The 18,677-nt window shown below is 34.4% G+C and overlaps 1 protein-coding gene across 1 annotated transcript; it reads right to left on the bottom strand.

Annotated features, from left to right (window-relative positions):
- Window positions 1-15,090: 15,090 nt before the first annotated feature.
- Window positions 15,091-17,507, bottom strand: LOC105179280 (ubiquitin C-terminal hydrolase 13-like). Its single transcript, XM_088877270.1, has 4 exons — window positions 16,717-17,507; window positions 16,430-16,607; window positions 15,540-15,595; window positions 15,091-15,430 (listed from the first exon to the last, which is right to left on the bottom strand). Exons 1-4 carry the CDS (start codon window positions 16,788-16,790, stop codon window positions 15,412-15,414), a joined length of 327 nt encoding a protein of 108 aa, XP_088733396.1. The 5' UTR covers window positions 16,791-17,507; the 3' UTR covers window positions 15,091-15,411.
- Window positions 17,508-18,677: the final 1,170 nt, after the last annotated feature.

The following is an 18,677-nucleotide window of genomic DNA, read 5'->3' on the forward strand; positions in this document are numbered from 1 at the left end:
GAGTTGTATAAATGCGTACTTGGTCGTAATGCGGCAACATCTCTAACAAGTTTTTTACTCCTGGATATGTTATAGGATGAGCTTTTGGACGCTGAGAGTAGATATTGTGTAATGTAAGCCGTAGTTTGGACGGATCATCGACTCTGAGTTGGTTCGCTACTCTCTAGCAACTTCATCATATGAATCAAGCTTTGACCTTCACAATTAATGAAATTTGAATAGCAGCGTTAAGTTGATCAATATTACCAATCATAACATAGGAAATTACACTCTAGAATTTAAAATCTGTCTTTTATTGAACTCACAGTTGTAAACAAAATTCATCCTTTTCTGGCCTTTCCAATGAGCGAAAGTCGATAACCTGGATAATTACAAACCAAAAAAGTCAAGATATATTAGATGAAAGTTAGAAGCATCACATCATTGCTTTAACAAGAAGTTAATTACGGGGAAAAAGAATACTTTTAGACCTAGAACCATTATTTTGAGGTCACTGAACGGAAATAGACGTTATAAATGGGATACATTGAGTAACTAATAGTGTCCAGGTACGCACATGCACATGCACACCAAGATAATGGGAATCAAGACCAGGTGCAAGAGAAAGAGCAAATATTTTAAAGAGTCGTGGAAGATAATATGATGAGATCGCTCGATAATATTATACACCGATATGATTCATTGTTTCTTGGAGGGGACAATGTACAAAATTTATATTTTGTATATTTTTAAGCAAATAATAGTGTCAAATTTATATTCTGCTGAGAAACAAATAATAGCGCCTAGGAAAGCAATTAATTAGGCTTTGTTCAGGCAATCGACGTATACAGTAGTCACTATGAGGCACAACATCGACTATATGATAAAAGGGACCATTCCCCAGGAGGAGAAATGCAAAGAGAGAAAATAAAAGAGAAGTCGACGAGCAATAAAGGACACAAACATAGGCATCACCCTAAGATAACGAGAAACAAGAAGCCAGAGAGGGAGAAATAGAAAGAGTGAGGAATTACAAAGAATCATGGAAGAAAATATGATGAGATCGGTTGGGAATTTATCCACAAAGTGATGAACCCAAATAAAATAATAACTACTGAGATAATGGTGGATTTGAGAACCCTTGTACTATAATATCAGATCAAATGAACCCTGACTTAGAGTTGTATACATGCGTACTTGGTCGTAATGCAACAGCATCTCTAACATGTTTTCTACTCCTCGATATGTTATAGGATGAACTTTTGGTCGCTGAGAGTAGATATTGTGTAATATAAGCCGTAGTTTGGACGGATCATCAACTCTGAGTTGGTTCGCTACTCTCTTAGCAACTTCATCATATGAATCAAGCTTTGACCTGCACAATTACTGAAATTTGAATAGCAGCGTTAAGCGGATCGATATTACTAATCATAACACAGGAAATTACACTTTAGAATTAAAAATCTGTCTTTTATTGAACTCAAAGTTGTAAACAAAATTCATCCTTTTCTGGCCTTTCCAATGAGCGAAAGTCGATAACCTGGATAATTACAAACCAAAAAAGTCAAGATATATTAGATGAAACTTAGAAGCATCACATCATTGCTTTAATAAGAAGGTAGTTACGGGGAAAAAGAATACTTTTAGACTTAGAACCATTATTTTGAGGTCACTGAACGAAAATAGACGTTATAAATGGGATATATTGAGTAACTAATAGTGTCCAGGTATGCACACGCACATGCACACTAAGATAATGGGAATCAGGACCAGGTGCAAGAGAAAGAGCAAAAGTTTTAAAGAGTCGTGGAAGATAATATGATGAGATCACTCAATAATATTATACATCGATATGAGTCATTGTTTCTCGGAGGTGACAATGTACAAAATTTATATTTTGTATATTTTTAAGCAAATAATAGTATCAAATTTATATTCTGCTGAGAAACAAATAATAGCGTCTAGGAAAGCAAATAATTATGGTTTTTTCAGGCAATTAACGTATACAGTAGTCACTATGAGGCACAACATCGACTATATGATAAAAGGGACCATTCCAAGGAGGAGAAATGCAAAGAGAGAAAATAAAAGAGAAGTCGAAGAGCAATAAAGGACACAAACATAGACATCACACTAAGATAACGAGAAACAATAAGCCAGAGAGGGAGAAATAGAAAGAACGAGGAATTTCAAAGAATCATGGAAGAAAATATTATGAGATCGGTTGGGAATTTATCCACAAAATGATGAACCAAAATAAAATAAAAACTACAGAGATAATGGTGGATTTGAAAACCCTTATACTATAATATCAGATCAAATGAACCCTGACTTAGAGTTTTATGAATACGTACTTTTGTAGTAATGCAGCAGCATCTCTAACAAGTTTTCTGCTCCTCGATATATTATAAGATGAGCTTTTGGATGCTGAGAGTAGATATTGTGTAATGTAAGCCGTGTTTGGACGGATTATCAACTCTGAGTTGGTTCGCTACTCTCATAGCAACTTCATCATATGAATCAAGCTTTGACCTTCACAATTAGTGAAATTTGAATAGTAGCGTTATGTGGATCAATATTACCAATCATAACATAAAAAAATACACTCTAGAATTAAAAATCTATCTTTCATTAAACTCACAACTGTAAACAAAATTCATCCTTTTCTAGCCTTTCCAAGGAGCGAAAGGCGATAACCTGGAAAATTACAAACCAAAAAAGTCAGGATATATTAGATGAAAGTTAGAAGCATCACATCATTGCTTTAACAAGAAGGTACTTACGGGGAAAAAGAATACTTTTAGACTTAGAACCTTTATTTTGGGGTCACTGAAAGGAAATAGACGTTATAAATGGGATACATTGAGTAACTAATAGTGTTCAGGTATGCACACACACATGCACGTGCACACTAAGATAATGAGAATAAAGACCAGGTGCAAGAGCAAGAGCAAAAATTCTAAAGAGTCGTGGAAGATAATATGATGAGATCATTCGATAATATTATACACCGATATGATTCATTGTTTCTCGGAGGTGACAATGTACACATTTTATATTTTCTATATTTTTAAGCAAATAATAGCATCAAATACCAAAATACTTTAATAGGTAAAACCTTTTGTAGAGATACAAATAATATGGGCTACGAAAGTAATTAATTATGCTTTGTTCATGCAATAAACATATACAATAGTCCATATGAGGCACAACATCAACTATGTGATAAAAGGGACCATTTCAAGGAGAAGAAATGCAAAGAGAGAAAATAAAAGAAAAGTCGAAGAGCAATAAAGAACACAAACATACGTATCACACTAAGATAACGAGAAACAAGGAGCCAAAGAGGGAGAAATTGAAAGAGAGAGGATTTTCAAAGAATCATGGAAGATAATATGATGAGTTTGGTTAGGAATTTATCCACAAAGTGATGAACCCAAATAAAATAATAACTACAGAGATAATGGTGGATTTCAAAACCCTTATACTATAATTTCAGATCAAATGAACCCCAACATACAGTTGTATGAATGTAAACTTGGCCGTAATGCAGCAGCATCTCTAACAAGTTTTCTACACCTCGATATGTTCTAGGATGAGCTTTCGGTCTCTGAGAGTAGATATTGTGTAATTTAAGTTGTAGTTTGGACAGATCATTGACTCCGAGTTGGTTTGCTACTGTCATAACAACATCATCATATGAATCAGGCTTTGACCTTCACAATTAGTGAAATTTGAATACCAGCGTTAAGTGGATCAATATTTCCAACCATAACAATAGAAAATTACAATCTATAATTAAAAAGTCTGTCTTTTATTGAACTCACAGTTGTAAACAAAATTCATCCTTTTCAGGCCTTTCCAAGGAGCGAAAGTGGATAACCTGCAGAATTACAAACCAAAAAAGTCAGGATATATTAGATGAAAGTTAGAAGCATCACATCATTGCTTTAACAAGAAGGTAGTTATGGGGAAAAAGAATATATTGGGGTCACTGAAAGGAAATAGAGGTTATAAATCGGATACATTGAGTAACTAATAGTGTCCAGGTCTGCACACGCACATGCACACTAAGATAATGGGAATCAAGACCAGGTGCAAGAGAAAGAGAAAAAATTTTAAAGAGTCGTGGAAGATAATATGATAAGATCACTCGAAAGTATTATACACCGATATGATTAATTGTTTCTCGGAGGTGGCAATGTACAAATTTTATATTTTGTATATTTTTGAGCAAATAATAGCATCAAATACCAAACTACTTTAATAGGTAAAACGTTTTGAAGAGAACCAAATAATATGGGCTAGGAAAGTAATTAATTATGCTTTGTTCAGGCAATTAACGTATACAATAGTCAATATGAGGCACAACATCGACAATGTGATAAAAGTGACCATTTTAAGGAGGAGAAATGCAAAGAGAGAATATAAAAGAGAAGTCAAAGAGCAATAAAGAACACAAAAATAGGCCACACACTAAGATAACGAGAAACAAGGAGCCAGAGAGGTTGAAATAGAAAGAGCGAGGAATTTCAAAGAACCATAGAAGATAATATGATGAGTTCGGTTGGGAATTTATCCACAAAGTGATGAACCCAAATAAAATAATAACTATAGAGATAATGGTGGATTTGCAAACCCTTGTACAATAATTTCAGATTAAATGAACCCCAACATAGAGTTGTATGAATGTAAACTTGGCCATAACGCAGCAGCATCACTAACAAGTTTTCTACACCTCGATATGTTCTAGGATGAGCTTTTGGTCTCTGAGAGTAGATATTGTGTAATGTAAGTTGTAGTTTGGACGGATCATCGACTCCGAGTTGGTTTGCTACTGTCTTAATAACTTCATCATATGAATCAAGCTTTGACCTTCACAATTAGTGAAATTTGAATACCAGCGTTAAGTGGATCAATATTACCAATCATAACATAGAAAGTTACACTCTAGAATTAAATGTTTATCTTTTATTGAACTCATAGTTGTAAACAAAATTCATCCTTTTCAAGCCTTTCCAAGGAGCGAAAGTGGATAACCTGCAGAATTACAAACCAAAAAAGTCAGGATATATTAGATGAAAGTTAGAAGCATCACATCATTGCTTTAACAAGAAGGTAGTTCCGGGGAAAAAAAATACTTTTAGACTTAGAACCATTATTTTGGGGTCACTGAAAGGAAATAGATGTTATAAATGGGATACATGGAGTAACTAAGAGTGTCCAGGTATGAACACGTACTTGCACACTAAGATAATGGGAATCAAGACCAGGTGCAAGAGAAAGAGAAAAAATTTAAAGAGTCGTGGAATATAAAATGATAAAATCACTCGAAAGTATTATACACTGATATGATTCATTATATCTCGGAGGTGGCAATGTACAAATTTTATATTTTATATATTTTTAAGAAAATAATAGTATCAAATACCAAAACAGTTCAATAGGTAATACGTTTTGTAGAGAAAGAAATAATACGGGCTAGGAAAGTAATTAATTATGCTTTGTTCAGGCAATTAACGTTTACAATAGTCAATATGAGGCACAACATCGACTATGTGATAAAAGGGACCATTTCAAGGAGTAGAAATGCAAAGAGTGAAAATAAAAGAGAAGTCGAAGAGCAACAAAGAACACAAAAATGGGCATCACACTAACATAAGGAGAAACAAGGAGCCAGAGAGGGACAAATAGAAAGAGCAAGGAATTTAAAAGAATCATGGAAGATAATATGATGAGTTTAGTTAGAAATTTATCCACAAAGTGAAGAACCCAAATAAAACAATAACTACATAGGTAACGGTGGAATTGAAAACCCTTACACAATAATTTCAGATCAAATGAACCCCGCCTAAGAGTTGTATGAATGAGTACTTCATCGTATTGCAGCAGCATCTCTAACAAGTTTTCTACTCCTTGATATTTTCTAGGTCTCTAAGAGTAGATATTGTGTAATGTAAGCTGTAGTTTGGACGGATCATCGACTCCGAGTTGGTTTGCTACTCTCCTACCAACTTCATCATATGAATCAAGCTTTGACCTTCACAATTTGTGAAATTTGAATAGCAGCGTTAAGTAGATCAATATTACAAATCATAACATAAGAAATTACAATCTAGAATTAAAAGTCTGTCTTTTATTGAACTCACAGTTGTAAACAAAATTCATCCATTTCGGGTCTTTCCAAGGAACGAAAGTGGATAACCTGCAGAAATACAAACAAAAAAAGTCAGGATATATTAGATGAAAGTTGGAAGCATCACATCATTACTTTAACAAGAAGTTAGTTACGGGGAAAAAGAATACTTTTAGACTTAGAACCATTATTTTGGGGTCACTAAAAGGAAATAGATGTTATAAATGGGATACATTGAGTAACTAATAGTGTCCAAGTATGAACACGCACATGCACACTAAGATAATGGGAATCAAGACCAGGTGCAAGAGAATGAGAAAAAAATTTAAAGAGTCGTGGAAGATAATATGATGAGATCACACGAAAATATTATACGCCGATATGATTCATTGTTTCTCGGACCTGGCAATGAACAAATTTTATATTTTTTATATTTTTAAGCAAATAATAGCAAAAAATACCAAAATACTTCAATAGGTAAAACGTTTTGTAGAGAAACAAATAATACGGGCTAGGAAAGTAATTAATTAAGCATTGTTTAGGCAATTAACGTATACAATAGTCAATATGAGGCACAACATCGATTATGTGATAAAAGGGACCATTTCAAGGAGGAGAAATGCAAAGAGAGAAAAAAAAAAGAGAAGTCGAAGAGCAATAAAGAACACAAACATAGGAATCAGACTAATATAACGAGAAATAAGGAGTCAGAGAGGGAGAAATAGAAAGAGCGAGGAATTTCAAAGAATCATGGAAGATAATATGATGAGATCGGTTGGGAATTTATCCACAAAGTGATGAAACTAAATAAAACAATAACTACAGAGATAATGGTGGATTTGAAAACCATTATACAATAATTTCAACTCAAATGAACCCCGACTTAGAGTTGTATGAATGCATACTTGGTCGAAATGCAGCAGCATCTCTAACAAGTATTCTACTCCTCGATATGTTATAGGATGAGCTTTTTGTCGCTGAGAGTAGATATTGTGTAATGTAAGTCGTAGTTTGGACGGATCATCGACTCGGAGTTGGTTCGCTAGTCTCTTAACAACTTCATCATATGAATCAAGCTTTGAACTTCACAATTAGTGAAATTTGAATAGCAGCGTTAAGTGGATCAATATTACCAATCATGACATAGGAAATTACACTCTAGAATTAAAAGTCTGTCTTTTATTGAACTCACAGTTGTAAAAAAAATTCATCCTTTTTAGGCCTTTCCCAGGAGCAAAAGTCGATAAGCTGCAAAATTACAAACCATAAAAGTCAAGATATATTAGATGAAAGTTAGAAGCATCAAATCATTGCTTTAACAAAAAGGTAGTTACGGGAAAAAAGAATACTTTTAGACTTAGAACCATTATTTTTGGGTCACTGAAAGGAAATAGACGTTATAAATGAGATACATTGAGTAACTAAAAGTGCACAGGTATGCACACCCACATGCACACTAAGATAATGGGAATCAAGACTAGGTGCAAGAGAAAGAGCAAAAATTTTAAAGAGTCGTGGAAGATAATATGATGAGATCACTCGATAATATTATTCACCGATATGATTCATTGTTTCTCGGAGGTGACAATGTACAAATAATATATTTTGTATATTTTTAAGCAAATAATAGCATCAAATACCAAAATACTTCTATAGGTAAAACCTTTTGTAGAAAAATAAATAATAGCGGCTAGGAAAGCAATTAATTACGCTTTGTCCAGGGAATTAACGTGTACAGTAGTCACTATGAGGCACAACATTGACTATGTGATAAAAGGAACCATTTGGAGGAGGAGAAATGCAAAGAGAGAAAATAAAAGAGAAGTCGAAGAGCAATAAAGAACACAAACATAGGCATCACACTAAGATAATGAGAAACAAGGAACCAGAGAGGGAGAAAAAGAAAGAGCGAGGAATTTCAAAGAATCATGGAAGATAATATGATAAGATCGGTTGCGAATTTACCCACAAAGTGATGAACCCAAATAAAACAATAACTACAGAGATAATGGTGGATTTGAAAACCCTTATACAATAATTTTAGATCAAACGAACCCCGACTTAGAGTCGCATGAACGCGTACTAGGTCGTAATGCAGCAACATCTCTTACAAGTATTCTACTCCTCGATATGTTATAGGATGAGCTATTGGTCGCTGAGAGTAGATATTGTGTAATGTAAGCCGTAGTTTAGACGGATCGTCAACTCCGAGTTGGATCACTACTCTCATAGCAACTTCATCTTATGAATCAAACTTTGACCTTCACAATTATTGAAATTTGAATTGCATCATTAAGTGGATCCATATTACCAATCATAACATAGGAAATAACACTCTAGAATTAAAAGTCTATCTTTTATAGAACTCACAGTTGTAAACAAAATTCATCCTTTTCAGGCGTTTCCAAGGAGCGAAAGTGGATAATCTGCAGAATTACAAACCAAAAAGGTCAGGATATATTAGATGAAAGTTAGAAGCATCACATTATTTCTTTAACAAGAAGGTAGTTACGGGGAAAAAGAATACTTTTAGACTTAGAACCATTATTTTGGTGTCACTGAAAGGAAATAGACGTTATAAATGGGGTACGTTGAGAAACTAATTGTTTCCAGGTATGCACACCACATGCACACGAAGATAATGGGAACCAAGACCAAGTGCAAGAGAAAGAGCAAAAATTTTAAAGAGTCGTGGAGGATAATATGATGAGATCACTTGATAATATTATACACCGATATTATTCATTGTTTCTCGGAGGTGACAATGTACACATTTTATATTTTGTATATTTTTAAGCAAATAATAGCATCAAATATCAAAATACGTCAATAGGTAAAACCTTTTGTAGAGAAAGAAATAATACGGGCTAGGAAAGTAATTAATTATGCTTTGTTCAGGCACTTAACGTATACAATAGTCAATATGTGGCACAACATCGACTATGTGATAAAAGGAACCATTTGGAGGAAGAGAAATGCAAAGAGAGAAAATAAAAGAGAAGTCGAAGAGCAATAAAGAACACAAACATAGGCATTACAATAATATAACGAGAAACAAGGAGTCAGAGAGGGAGAAATAGAAAGAGCGAGGAATTTCAAAGAATCATGGAAGATAATATGATGAGATCGGTTGGGAATTTATCCACAATGTGATGAAACTAAATAAAACAATAACTACAGAGATAATGGTGGATTTGAAAACCATTATACAATAATTTCAACTCAAATGAACCCCGACTTAGAGTTGTATGAATGTATACTTGGTCGAAATGCAGCAGCATCTCTAACAAGTTTTCTACTCCTCGATATGTTATAGGATGAGCTTTTTGTCGCTGAGAGTAGATATTGTGTAATGTAAGTCGTATTTTGGACGGATCATCGACTCGGAGTTGGTTCGCTAGTCTCTTAACAACTTCATCATATGAATCAAGCTTTGAACTTCACATTTAGTGAAATTTGAATAGCAGCGTTAAGTGGATCAATATTACCAATCATGACATAGGAAATTACACTCTAGAATTAAAAGTCTGTCTTTTATTGAACTCACAGTTGTAAAAAAAATTCATCCTTTTTAGGCCTTTCCCAGGAGCAAAAGTCGATAAGCTGCAAAATTACAAACCATAAAAGTCAAGATATATTAGATGAAAGTTAGAAGCATCAAATCATTGCTTTAACAAAAAGGTAGTTACGGGAAAAAAGAATACTTTTAGACTTAGAACCATTATTTTTGGGTCACTGAAAGGAAATAGACGTTATAATGAGATACATTGAGTAACTAAAAGTGCACAGGTATGCACACCCACATGCACACTAAGATAATGGGAATCAAGACTAGGTGCAAGAGAAAGAGCAAAAATTTTAAAGAGTCGTGGAAGATAATATGATGAGATCACTCGATAATATTATTCACCGATATGATTCATTGTTTCTCGGAGGTGACAATGTACAAATAATATATTTTGTATATTTTTAAGCAAATAATAGCATCAAATACCAAAATACTTCTATAGGTAAAACCTTTTGTAGAAAAATAAATAATAGCGGCTAGGAAAGCAATTAATTACGCTTTGTCCAGGGAATTAACGTGTACAGTAGTCACTATGAGGCACAACATTGACTATGTGATAAAAGGAACCATTTGGAGGAGGAGAAATGCAAAGAGAGAAAATAAAAGAGAAGTCGAAGAGCAATAAAGAACACAAACATAGGCATCACACTAAGATAATGAGAAACAAGGAACCAGAGAGGGAGAAAAAGAAAGAGCGAGGAATTTCAAAGAATCATGGAAGATAATATGATAAGATCGGTTGCGAATTTACCCACAAAGTGATGAACCCAAATAAAACAATAACTACAGAGATAATGGTGGATTTGAAAACCCTTATACAATAATTTCATATCAATTGAACACTGACTTAGAGTTGTATGAATGTGAACTTGGTCGTAATGCAGCACCATCTCTAACAAGTTTTCTACTCCTTGATATTTTCTAGGTCTCTAAGAGTAGATATTGTGTAATGTAAGCTGTAGTTTGGACGGATCATCGACTCCGAGTTGGTTTGCTACTCTCCTACCAACTTCATCATATGAATCAAGCTTTGACCTTCACAATTTGTGAAATTTGAATAGCAGCGTTAAGTAGATCAATATTACAAATCATAACATAAGAAATTACAATCTAGAATTAAAAGTCTGTCTTTTATTGAACTCACAGTTGTAAACAAAATTCATCCATTTCGGGTCTTTCCAAGGAACGAAAGTGGATAACCTGCAGAAATACAAACAAAAAAAGTCAGGATATATTAGATGAAAGTTGGAAGCATCACATCATTACTTTAACAAGAAGTTAGTTACGGGGAAAAAGAATACTTTTAGACTTAGAACCATTATTTTGGGGTCACTAAAAGGAAATAGATGTTATAAATGGGATACATTGAGTAACTAATAGTGTCCAAGTATGAACACGCACATGCACACTAAGATAATGGGAATCAAGACCAGGTGCAAGAGAATGAGAAAAAAATTTAAAGAGTCGTGGAAGATAATATGATGAGATCACTCGAAAATATTATACGCCGATATGATTCATTGTTTCTCGGACCTGGCAATGAACAAATTTTATATTTTTTATATTTTTAAGCAAATAATAGCAAAAAATACCAAAATACTTCAATAGGTAAAACGTTTTGTAGAGAAACAAATAATACGGGCTAGGAAAGTAATTAATTAAGCATTGTTTAGGCAATTAACGTATACAATAGTCAATATGAGGCACAACATCGATTATGTGATAAAAGGGACCATTTCAAGGAGGAGAAATGCAAAGAGAGAAAAAAAAAGAGAAGTCGAAGAGCAATAAAGAACACAAACATAGGAATCAGACTAATATAACGAGAAATAAGGAGTCAGAGAGGGAGAAATAGAAAGAGCGAGGAATTTCAAAGAATCATGGAAGATAATATGATGAGATCGGTTGGGAATTTATCCACAAAGTGATGAAACTAAATAAAACAATAACTACAGAGATAATGGTGGATTTGAAAACCATTATACAATAATTTCAACTCAAATGAACCCCGACTTAGAGTTGTATGAATGCATACTTGGTCGAAATGCAGCAGCATCTCTAACAAGTATTCTACTCCTCGATATGTTATAGGATGAGCTTTTTGTCGCTGAGAGTAGATATTGTGTAATGTAAGTCGTAGTTTGGACGGATCATCGACTCGGAGTTGGTTCGCTAGTCTCTTAACAACTTCATCATATGAATCAAGCTTTGAACTTCACAATTAGTGAAATTTGAATAGCAGCGTTAAGTGGATCAATATTACCAATCATGACATAGGAAATTACACTCTAGAATTAAAAGTCTGTCTTTTATTGAACTCACAGTTGTAAAAAAAATTCATCCTTTTTAGGCCTTTCCCAGGAGCAAAAGTCGATAAGCTGCAAAATTACAAACCATAAAAGTCAAGATATATTAGATGAAAGTTAGAAGCATCAAATCATTGCTTTAACAAAAAGGTAGTTACGGGAAAAAAGAATACTTTTAGACTTAAAACCATTATTTTTGGGTCACTGAAAGGAAATAGACGTTATAAATGAGATACATTGAGTAACTAAAAGTGCACAGGTATGCACACCCACATGCACACTAAGATAATGGGAATCAAGACTAGGTGCAAGAGAAAGAGCAAAAATTTTAAAGAGTCGTGGAAGATAATATGATGAGATCACTCGATAATATTATTCACCGATATGATTCATTGTTTCTCGGAGGTGACAATGTACAAATAATATATTTTGTATATTTTTAAGCAAATAATAGCATCAAATACCAAAATACTTCTATAGGTAAAACCTTTTGTAGAAAAATAAATAATAGCGGCTAGGAAAGCAATTAATTACGCTTTGTCCAGGGAATTAACGTGTACAGTAGTCACTATGAGGCACAACATTGACTATGTGATAAAAGGAACCATTTGGAGGAGGAGAAATGCAAAGAGAGAAAATAAAAGAGAAGTCGAAGAGCAATAAAGAACACAAACATAGGCATCACACTAAGATAATGAGAAACAAGGAACCAGAGAGGGAGAAAAAGAAAGAGCGAGGAATTTCAAAGAATCATGGAAGATAATATGATAAGATCGGTTGCGAATTTACCCACAAAGTGATGAACCCAAATAAAACAATAACTACAGAGATAATGGTGGATTTGAAAACCCTTATACAATAATTTTAGATCAAACGAACCCCGACTTAGAGTCGCATGAACGCGTACTAGGTCGTAATGCAGCAACATCTCTTACAAGTATTCTACTCCTCGATATGTTATAGGATGAGCTATTGGTCGCTGAGAGTAGATATTGTGTAATGTAAGCCGTAGTTTAGACGGATCGTCAACTCCGAGTTGGATCACTACTCTCATAGCAACTTCATCTTATGAATCAAACTTTGACCTTCACAATTATTGAAATTTGAATTGCATCATTAAGTGGATCCATATTACCAATCATAACATAGGAAATAACACTCTAGAATTAAAAGTCTATCTTTTATAGAACTCACAGTTGTAAACAAAATTCATCCTTTTCAGGCGTTTCCAAGGAGCGAAAGTGGATAATCTGCAGAATTACAAACCAAAAAGGTCAGGATATATTAGATGAAAGTTAGAAGCATCACATTATTTCTTTAACAAGAAGGTAGTTACGGGGAAAAAGAATACTTTTAGACTTAGAACCATTATTTTGGTGTCACTGAAAGGAAATAGACGTTATAAATGGGGTACGTTGAGAAACTAATTGTTTCCAGGTATGCACACCCACATGCACACGAAGATAATGGGAACCAAGACCAAGTGCAAGAGAAAGAGCAAAAATTTTAAAGAGTCGTGGAGGATAATATGATGAGATCACTTGATAATATTATACACCGATATTATTCATTGTTTCTCGGAGGTGACAATGTACACATTTTATATTTTGTATATTTTTAAGCAAATAATAGCATCAAATATCAAAATACGTCAATAGGTAAAACCTTTTGTAGAGAAAGAAATAATACGGGCTAGGAAAGTAATTAATTATGCTTTGTTCAGGCACTTAACGTATACAATAGTCAATATGTGGCACAACATCGACTATGTGATAAAAGGAACCATTTGGAGGAAGAGAAATGCAAAGAGAGAAAATAAAAGAGAAGTCGAAGAGCAATAAAGAACACAAACATAGGCATCACAATAATATAACGAGAAACAAGGAGTCGGAGAGGGAGAAATAGAAAGAGCGAGGAATTTCAAAGAATCATGGAAGATAATATGATGAGATCGGTTGGGAATTTATCCACAATGTGATGAAACTAAATAAAACGATAACTACAGAGATAATGGTGGATTTGAAAACCATTATACAATAATTTCAACTCAAATGAACCCCGACTTAGAGTTGTATGAATGCATACTTGGTCGAAATGCAGCAGCATCTCTAACAAGTTTTCTACTCCTCGATATGTTATAGGATGAGCTTTTTGTCGCTGAGAGTAGATATTGTGTAATGTAAGTCGTATTTTGGACGGATCATCGACTCGGAGTTGGTTCGCTAGTCTCTTAACAACTTCATCATATGAATCAAGCTTTGAACTTCACATTTAGTGAAATTTGAATAGCAGCATTAAGTGGATCAATATTACAAATCATGACATAGGAAATTACACTCTAGAATTAAAAGTCTGTCTTTTATTGAACTCACAGTTGTAAACAAGATTCATCCTTTTTAGGCCTTTCCCAGGAGCGAAAGTCTATAACCTGCAGAATTACAAACCAAAAAAGTCAAGATATATTAAATGAAAGTTAGAAGCATCACATCATTGCTTTAACAAAAAGGTAGTTACGGGAAACAAGAATACTTTTAGACTTAGAACCATTATTTCTGGGTCATTGAAAGGAAATAGATGTTATAAATGAGATACATTGAGTAACTAATAGTGTACAGATATGCACACCCATATGCACACTAAGATAATGGGAATCAAGACCAGGTGCAAGAGAAAGAGCAAAAATTTTAAAGAGTCGTGGAAGATAATATGATGAGATCACTCGATAATATTATACACCGATATGATTCATTGTTTCTCGGAGGTGACAATGTACAAATAATATATTTTGTATATTTTTAAGCAAATAATAGCATCAAATACCAAAATACTTCTATAGGTAAAACCTTTTGTAGAAAAATAAATAATAGCGGCTAGGAAAGCAATTAATTACGCTTTGTCCAGGGAATTAACGTGTACAGTAGTCACTATGAGGCACAACATCGACTATGTGATAAAAGGAACCATTTGGAGGAGGAGAAATGCAAAGAGAGAAAATAAAAGAGAAGTCAAAGAGCAATAAAGAACACAAACATAGGCATTACACTAAGATAATGAGAAACAAGGAACCAGAGAGGGAGAAAAAGAAAGAGCGAGGAATTTCAAAGAATCATGGAAGATAATATGATAAGATCGGTTCCGAATTTACCCACAAAGTGATGAACCCAAATAAAACAATAACTACAGAGATAATGGTGGATTTGAAAATCCTTATACAATAATTTTAGATCAAACGAACCCCGACTTAGAGTCGCATGAACGCGTACTTGGTCGTAATGCAGCAACATCTCTTACAAGTATTCTACTCCTCGATATGTTATAGGATGAGCTATTGGTCGCTGAGAGGAGATATTGTGTAATGTAAGCCGTTGTTTGCACGGATCATCAACTCCGAGTTGGATCACTACGCTCATAACAACTTCATCTTATAAATCAAGCTTTGACCTTCACAATTATTGAAATTTGAATAGCAGCGTTAAGTGGATCTATATTACCAATCATAACATAGGAAATAACACTCTAGAATTAAAAGTCTATCTTTTATAGAACTCACAGTTGTAAACAAAATTCATCCTTTTCAGGCGTTTCCAAGGAGCGAAAGTGGATAACCTACAGAATTACAAACCAAAAAAGTCAGGATATATTAGATGAAAGTTAGAAGCATCACATTATTTCTTTAACAAGAAGGTACTTACAGGGAAAAAGAATACTTTTAGACTTGGAACCATTATTTTGGGGTCACCGAAAGGAAATAGACGTTATAAATGGGGTACGTTGACTAACTAATAGTGTCCAGGTATGCACACCCACAAGCACACGAAGATAATGGGAACCAAGACCAGGTGCAAGAGAAAGAGCAAAAATTTTAAAGAGTCGTGGAGGATAATATGATGAGATCACTTGATAATATTATACACCGATATTATTCATTGTTTCTCGGAGGAGACAATGTACAAATTTTATATTTTGTATATTTTTAAGCAAATAATAGCATCAAATATCAAAATAATTCAATAGGTAAAACCTTTTGTAGAGAAAGAAATAATACGGGCTAGGAAAGTAATTAATTATGCTTTGTTCAGGCACTTAACGTATATAATAGTCAATATGAGGCACAAAATCGACTCTGTGATAAAAGGAACCATCTGGAGGAAGAGAAATGCAAAGAGAGAAAATAAAAGGGAAGTCGAAAAGCAATAAAGAAAACAAACATAGGCATCACACTAAGATAATGAGAAACAAGGAGCTAGCGAGGGAGAAATCAAAAGAGCGAGGAATTTTCAAGAATCATGGAAGATAATATGATGAGATCTGTTGGGAATTTATCCACAAAGTGATGAACCCAAATAAAACAGTAACTACATAGATAATGGTGGATTTGAAAACCCTTATACAATAATTTCAGATCAAATCAACCCCGACTTAGAGTGTATGAATGCGTACTTGGTCGTAATGCAGCAGCATCTCTAACAAGTTTTCTAGTCCTCGATATGTTATAGGATGAGCTTTTGGTCGATGAGAGTAGATATTGTGTAATGTAAGCCGCAGTTTGGATGGATCATCGACTCCGAGTTGGTTTGCTACTCTCTTAACAACTTCATCATATGAATCAAGCTTTGACCTTCACAATTAGTGATATTTGAATAGCAGCATTAAGTGGATCAATATTACCAATCATAACATAGGAAATTACTCTCTAGAATGAAAAGTTTGTCTTTTATTCAACTCACAGTTGTAAACAAAATTCATCCTTTTCAGACCTTTCCAAGCAGCGAAAGTGGATAACCTGCAGAATTACAAACATCGACTATGTGATTAAAGGGACCATTTCAAGGAAGAGAAATGCAAAGAGAGAAAATAAAAGAGAAGTCGAAGAGCAAAAAATCACACTAACATAGGCATCACACGAGGATAACGAGAAACACGGAGCAAGAGAGGGAGAAATAAAAATAGCGAGGAATTTCAAAAAATCATGGAAGATAATATGATGAGATCCGTTGGGAATTTATCCACAAAGTGATGAACCCAAATAAAACATTAACTACAGAGATAATGGTGGATTTGGAAACCCTTATACAATAATTTCAGATCAATGAATAAAGAAAGAATAACTAAAAAATAGCAATACGAAAAGCAGTAAAGTAATTGGCTCAGGAGCCAAATCTGGTAACCGATTGCCCAAGCGCCACCACCGGCCTACAACCGTCATGGTTGCAAAAAACCCACAAAGCCACCATGACACAAAGATCTACAAATAGACCACTTAGGCTTCATTTAGAATCACTCAAATTTCCACTAAAAAGTTTCTCTCACACTCAGCAAATATTCTGACAAAGTATTTCACGAAAAGGGGTTTTAGTTTTTCTGTTGTTCTATCTCTTTAAAACCACAGAAGACCAATATATATATACACAGATAGAATACAGAGAATAGAGATAGAAAGAGGTGAGGTGATGAGAGATTTTCAAGAGCATTGGAAACTTGAGAGGAACAAAACAAGAGATAGAAAGGAGGGAGAGGAAGAGGCATCGGCTGAATAGTGGAAGAATAGGGTTAAGTAGAAGAAGGGTTGGGTCAGGTAATGGGCCGGGCAGCAAGTGGGCAGCCATCCAACTTGTGGGAGGGGGGGGAGCATGGGCCACAAAATCCAACAACGTCATTGGATAATATAACATTATACACCAGAATGAATCATTCTATCTCGTAGAGACAATGTACATGTTTTATATTTTCTATAATTTTAAGCAAATAAGTGCATCAGATATCCAAATACTTCAACAGGTAAAACTTTTTTATGAAACAAATAATATGGGCTGGGAAAGTAATTTAACTACGCTATCTTTAGGTAGCTTATACAATAGTTAATATGCAGCACATCACTGAGCATGTGATAAAAGGGACTATCTCAAGGAGGAGAAACATGTAGAGAAAAATAAAAGATAAGTTCGAGAGCAAGCAAGAACGCAAATGTCTAATATGGCAGTGCAATAAATGTCTAATCTTAAGAGATTTGCATCATAGGGTTCTTGCAATAGCAAGCTCCAATGTGGCAAATACGAGTCTCATCTATGTTAGCCGTCTTATTGCTATTTTTAAGTATAAAATTCAAGTAAAAACATAACAATTCATTTTCTAGGCACGAGATATTGGATAAGCATAAACTCGAGACAGCTAAAAGATATGGTTTTCAATCAAATGGAAAGCTACTATATGAAATCTAAAAAATTATAAATAACTATTGGTATTACACTACAAAGGGAATCTATAGAAGAGAATTTGAGTGAGAATTAACTACTTGAAATAATAACAAGGACAACTCTTGTAGAGATATACTCTCAAGGTTAGAAGGAAGTATGCACGTGCATGCTCATCTGCACCTAGGTCCAAATGGAGGAACGTATAAAGTGAGTTTTGACATAAATGCGCATCCGCATCTACGTCGGAAGAGAGGAAGACATGAAGTGAGCTTGACGTATTATCCGCATCTAGGTCTGGAGGAAGGAACCTAAGCTTGTCGTAAATGCTCATCCACATCTCGGTTTGGAGGGAGGAAGACATGGAGTAAGTGTGACGTGCATGCTCATCCGCATCTAAGTTCAAGGGGAGGAAGGTGAGAAAAAGGTGAGCTTGTCTTGCATGGTAATCGGCATCTAGGTCTAGATGGTGTAAGTGTGACGTACGTGCTCATTCG

This window comes from Sesamum indicum, linkage group LG13 (genome assembly GCF_026168435.1).
Source record: "Sesamum indicum cultivar Baizhima isolate 11 linkage group LG13, ASM2616843v1, whole genome shotgun sequence".
In the NCBI taxonomy this organism is placed as follows: Eukaryota; Viridiplantae; Streptophyta; class Magnoliopsida; order Lamiales; family Pedaliaceae; genus Sesamum; species Sesamum indicum.

Coding starts and splice junctions, on each gene's coding strand:
- LOC105179280 (XM_088877270.1), bottom strand. CDS start 16,790: ATGTTTGTAATTCTGCAGGTTATCCACTTTCGCTGCTTGGAAAGGTCT. Junction 16,608..16,716: donor GATGAATTTTGTTTACAACT/GTGAGTTGAATA, acceptor CTAATTGTGAAG/GTCAAAGCTTGATTCATATG. Junction 15,596..16,429: donor TGCTGCTGCATTACGACCAA/GTACGCATTCAT, acceptor GTAATTCTGTAG/GTTATCCACTTTCGCTCCTT.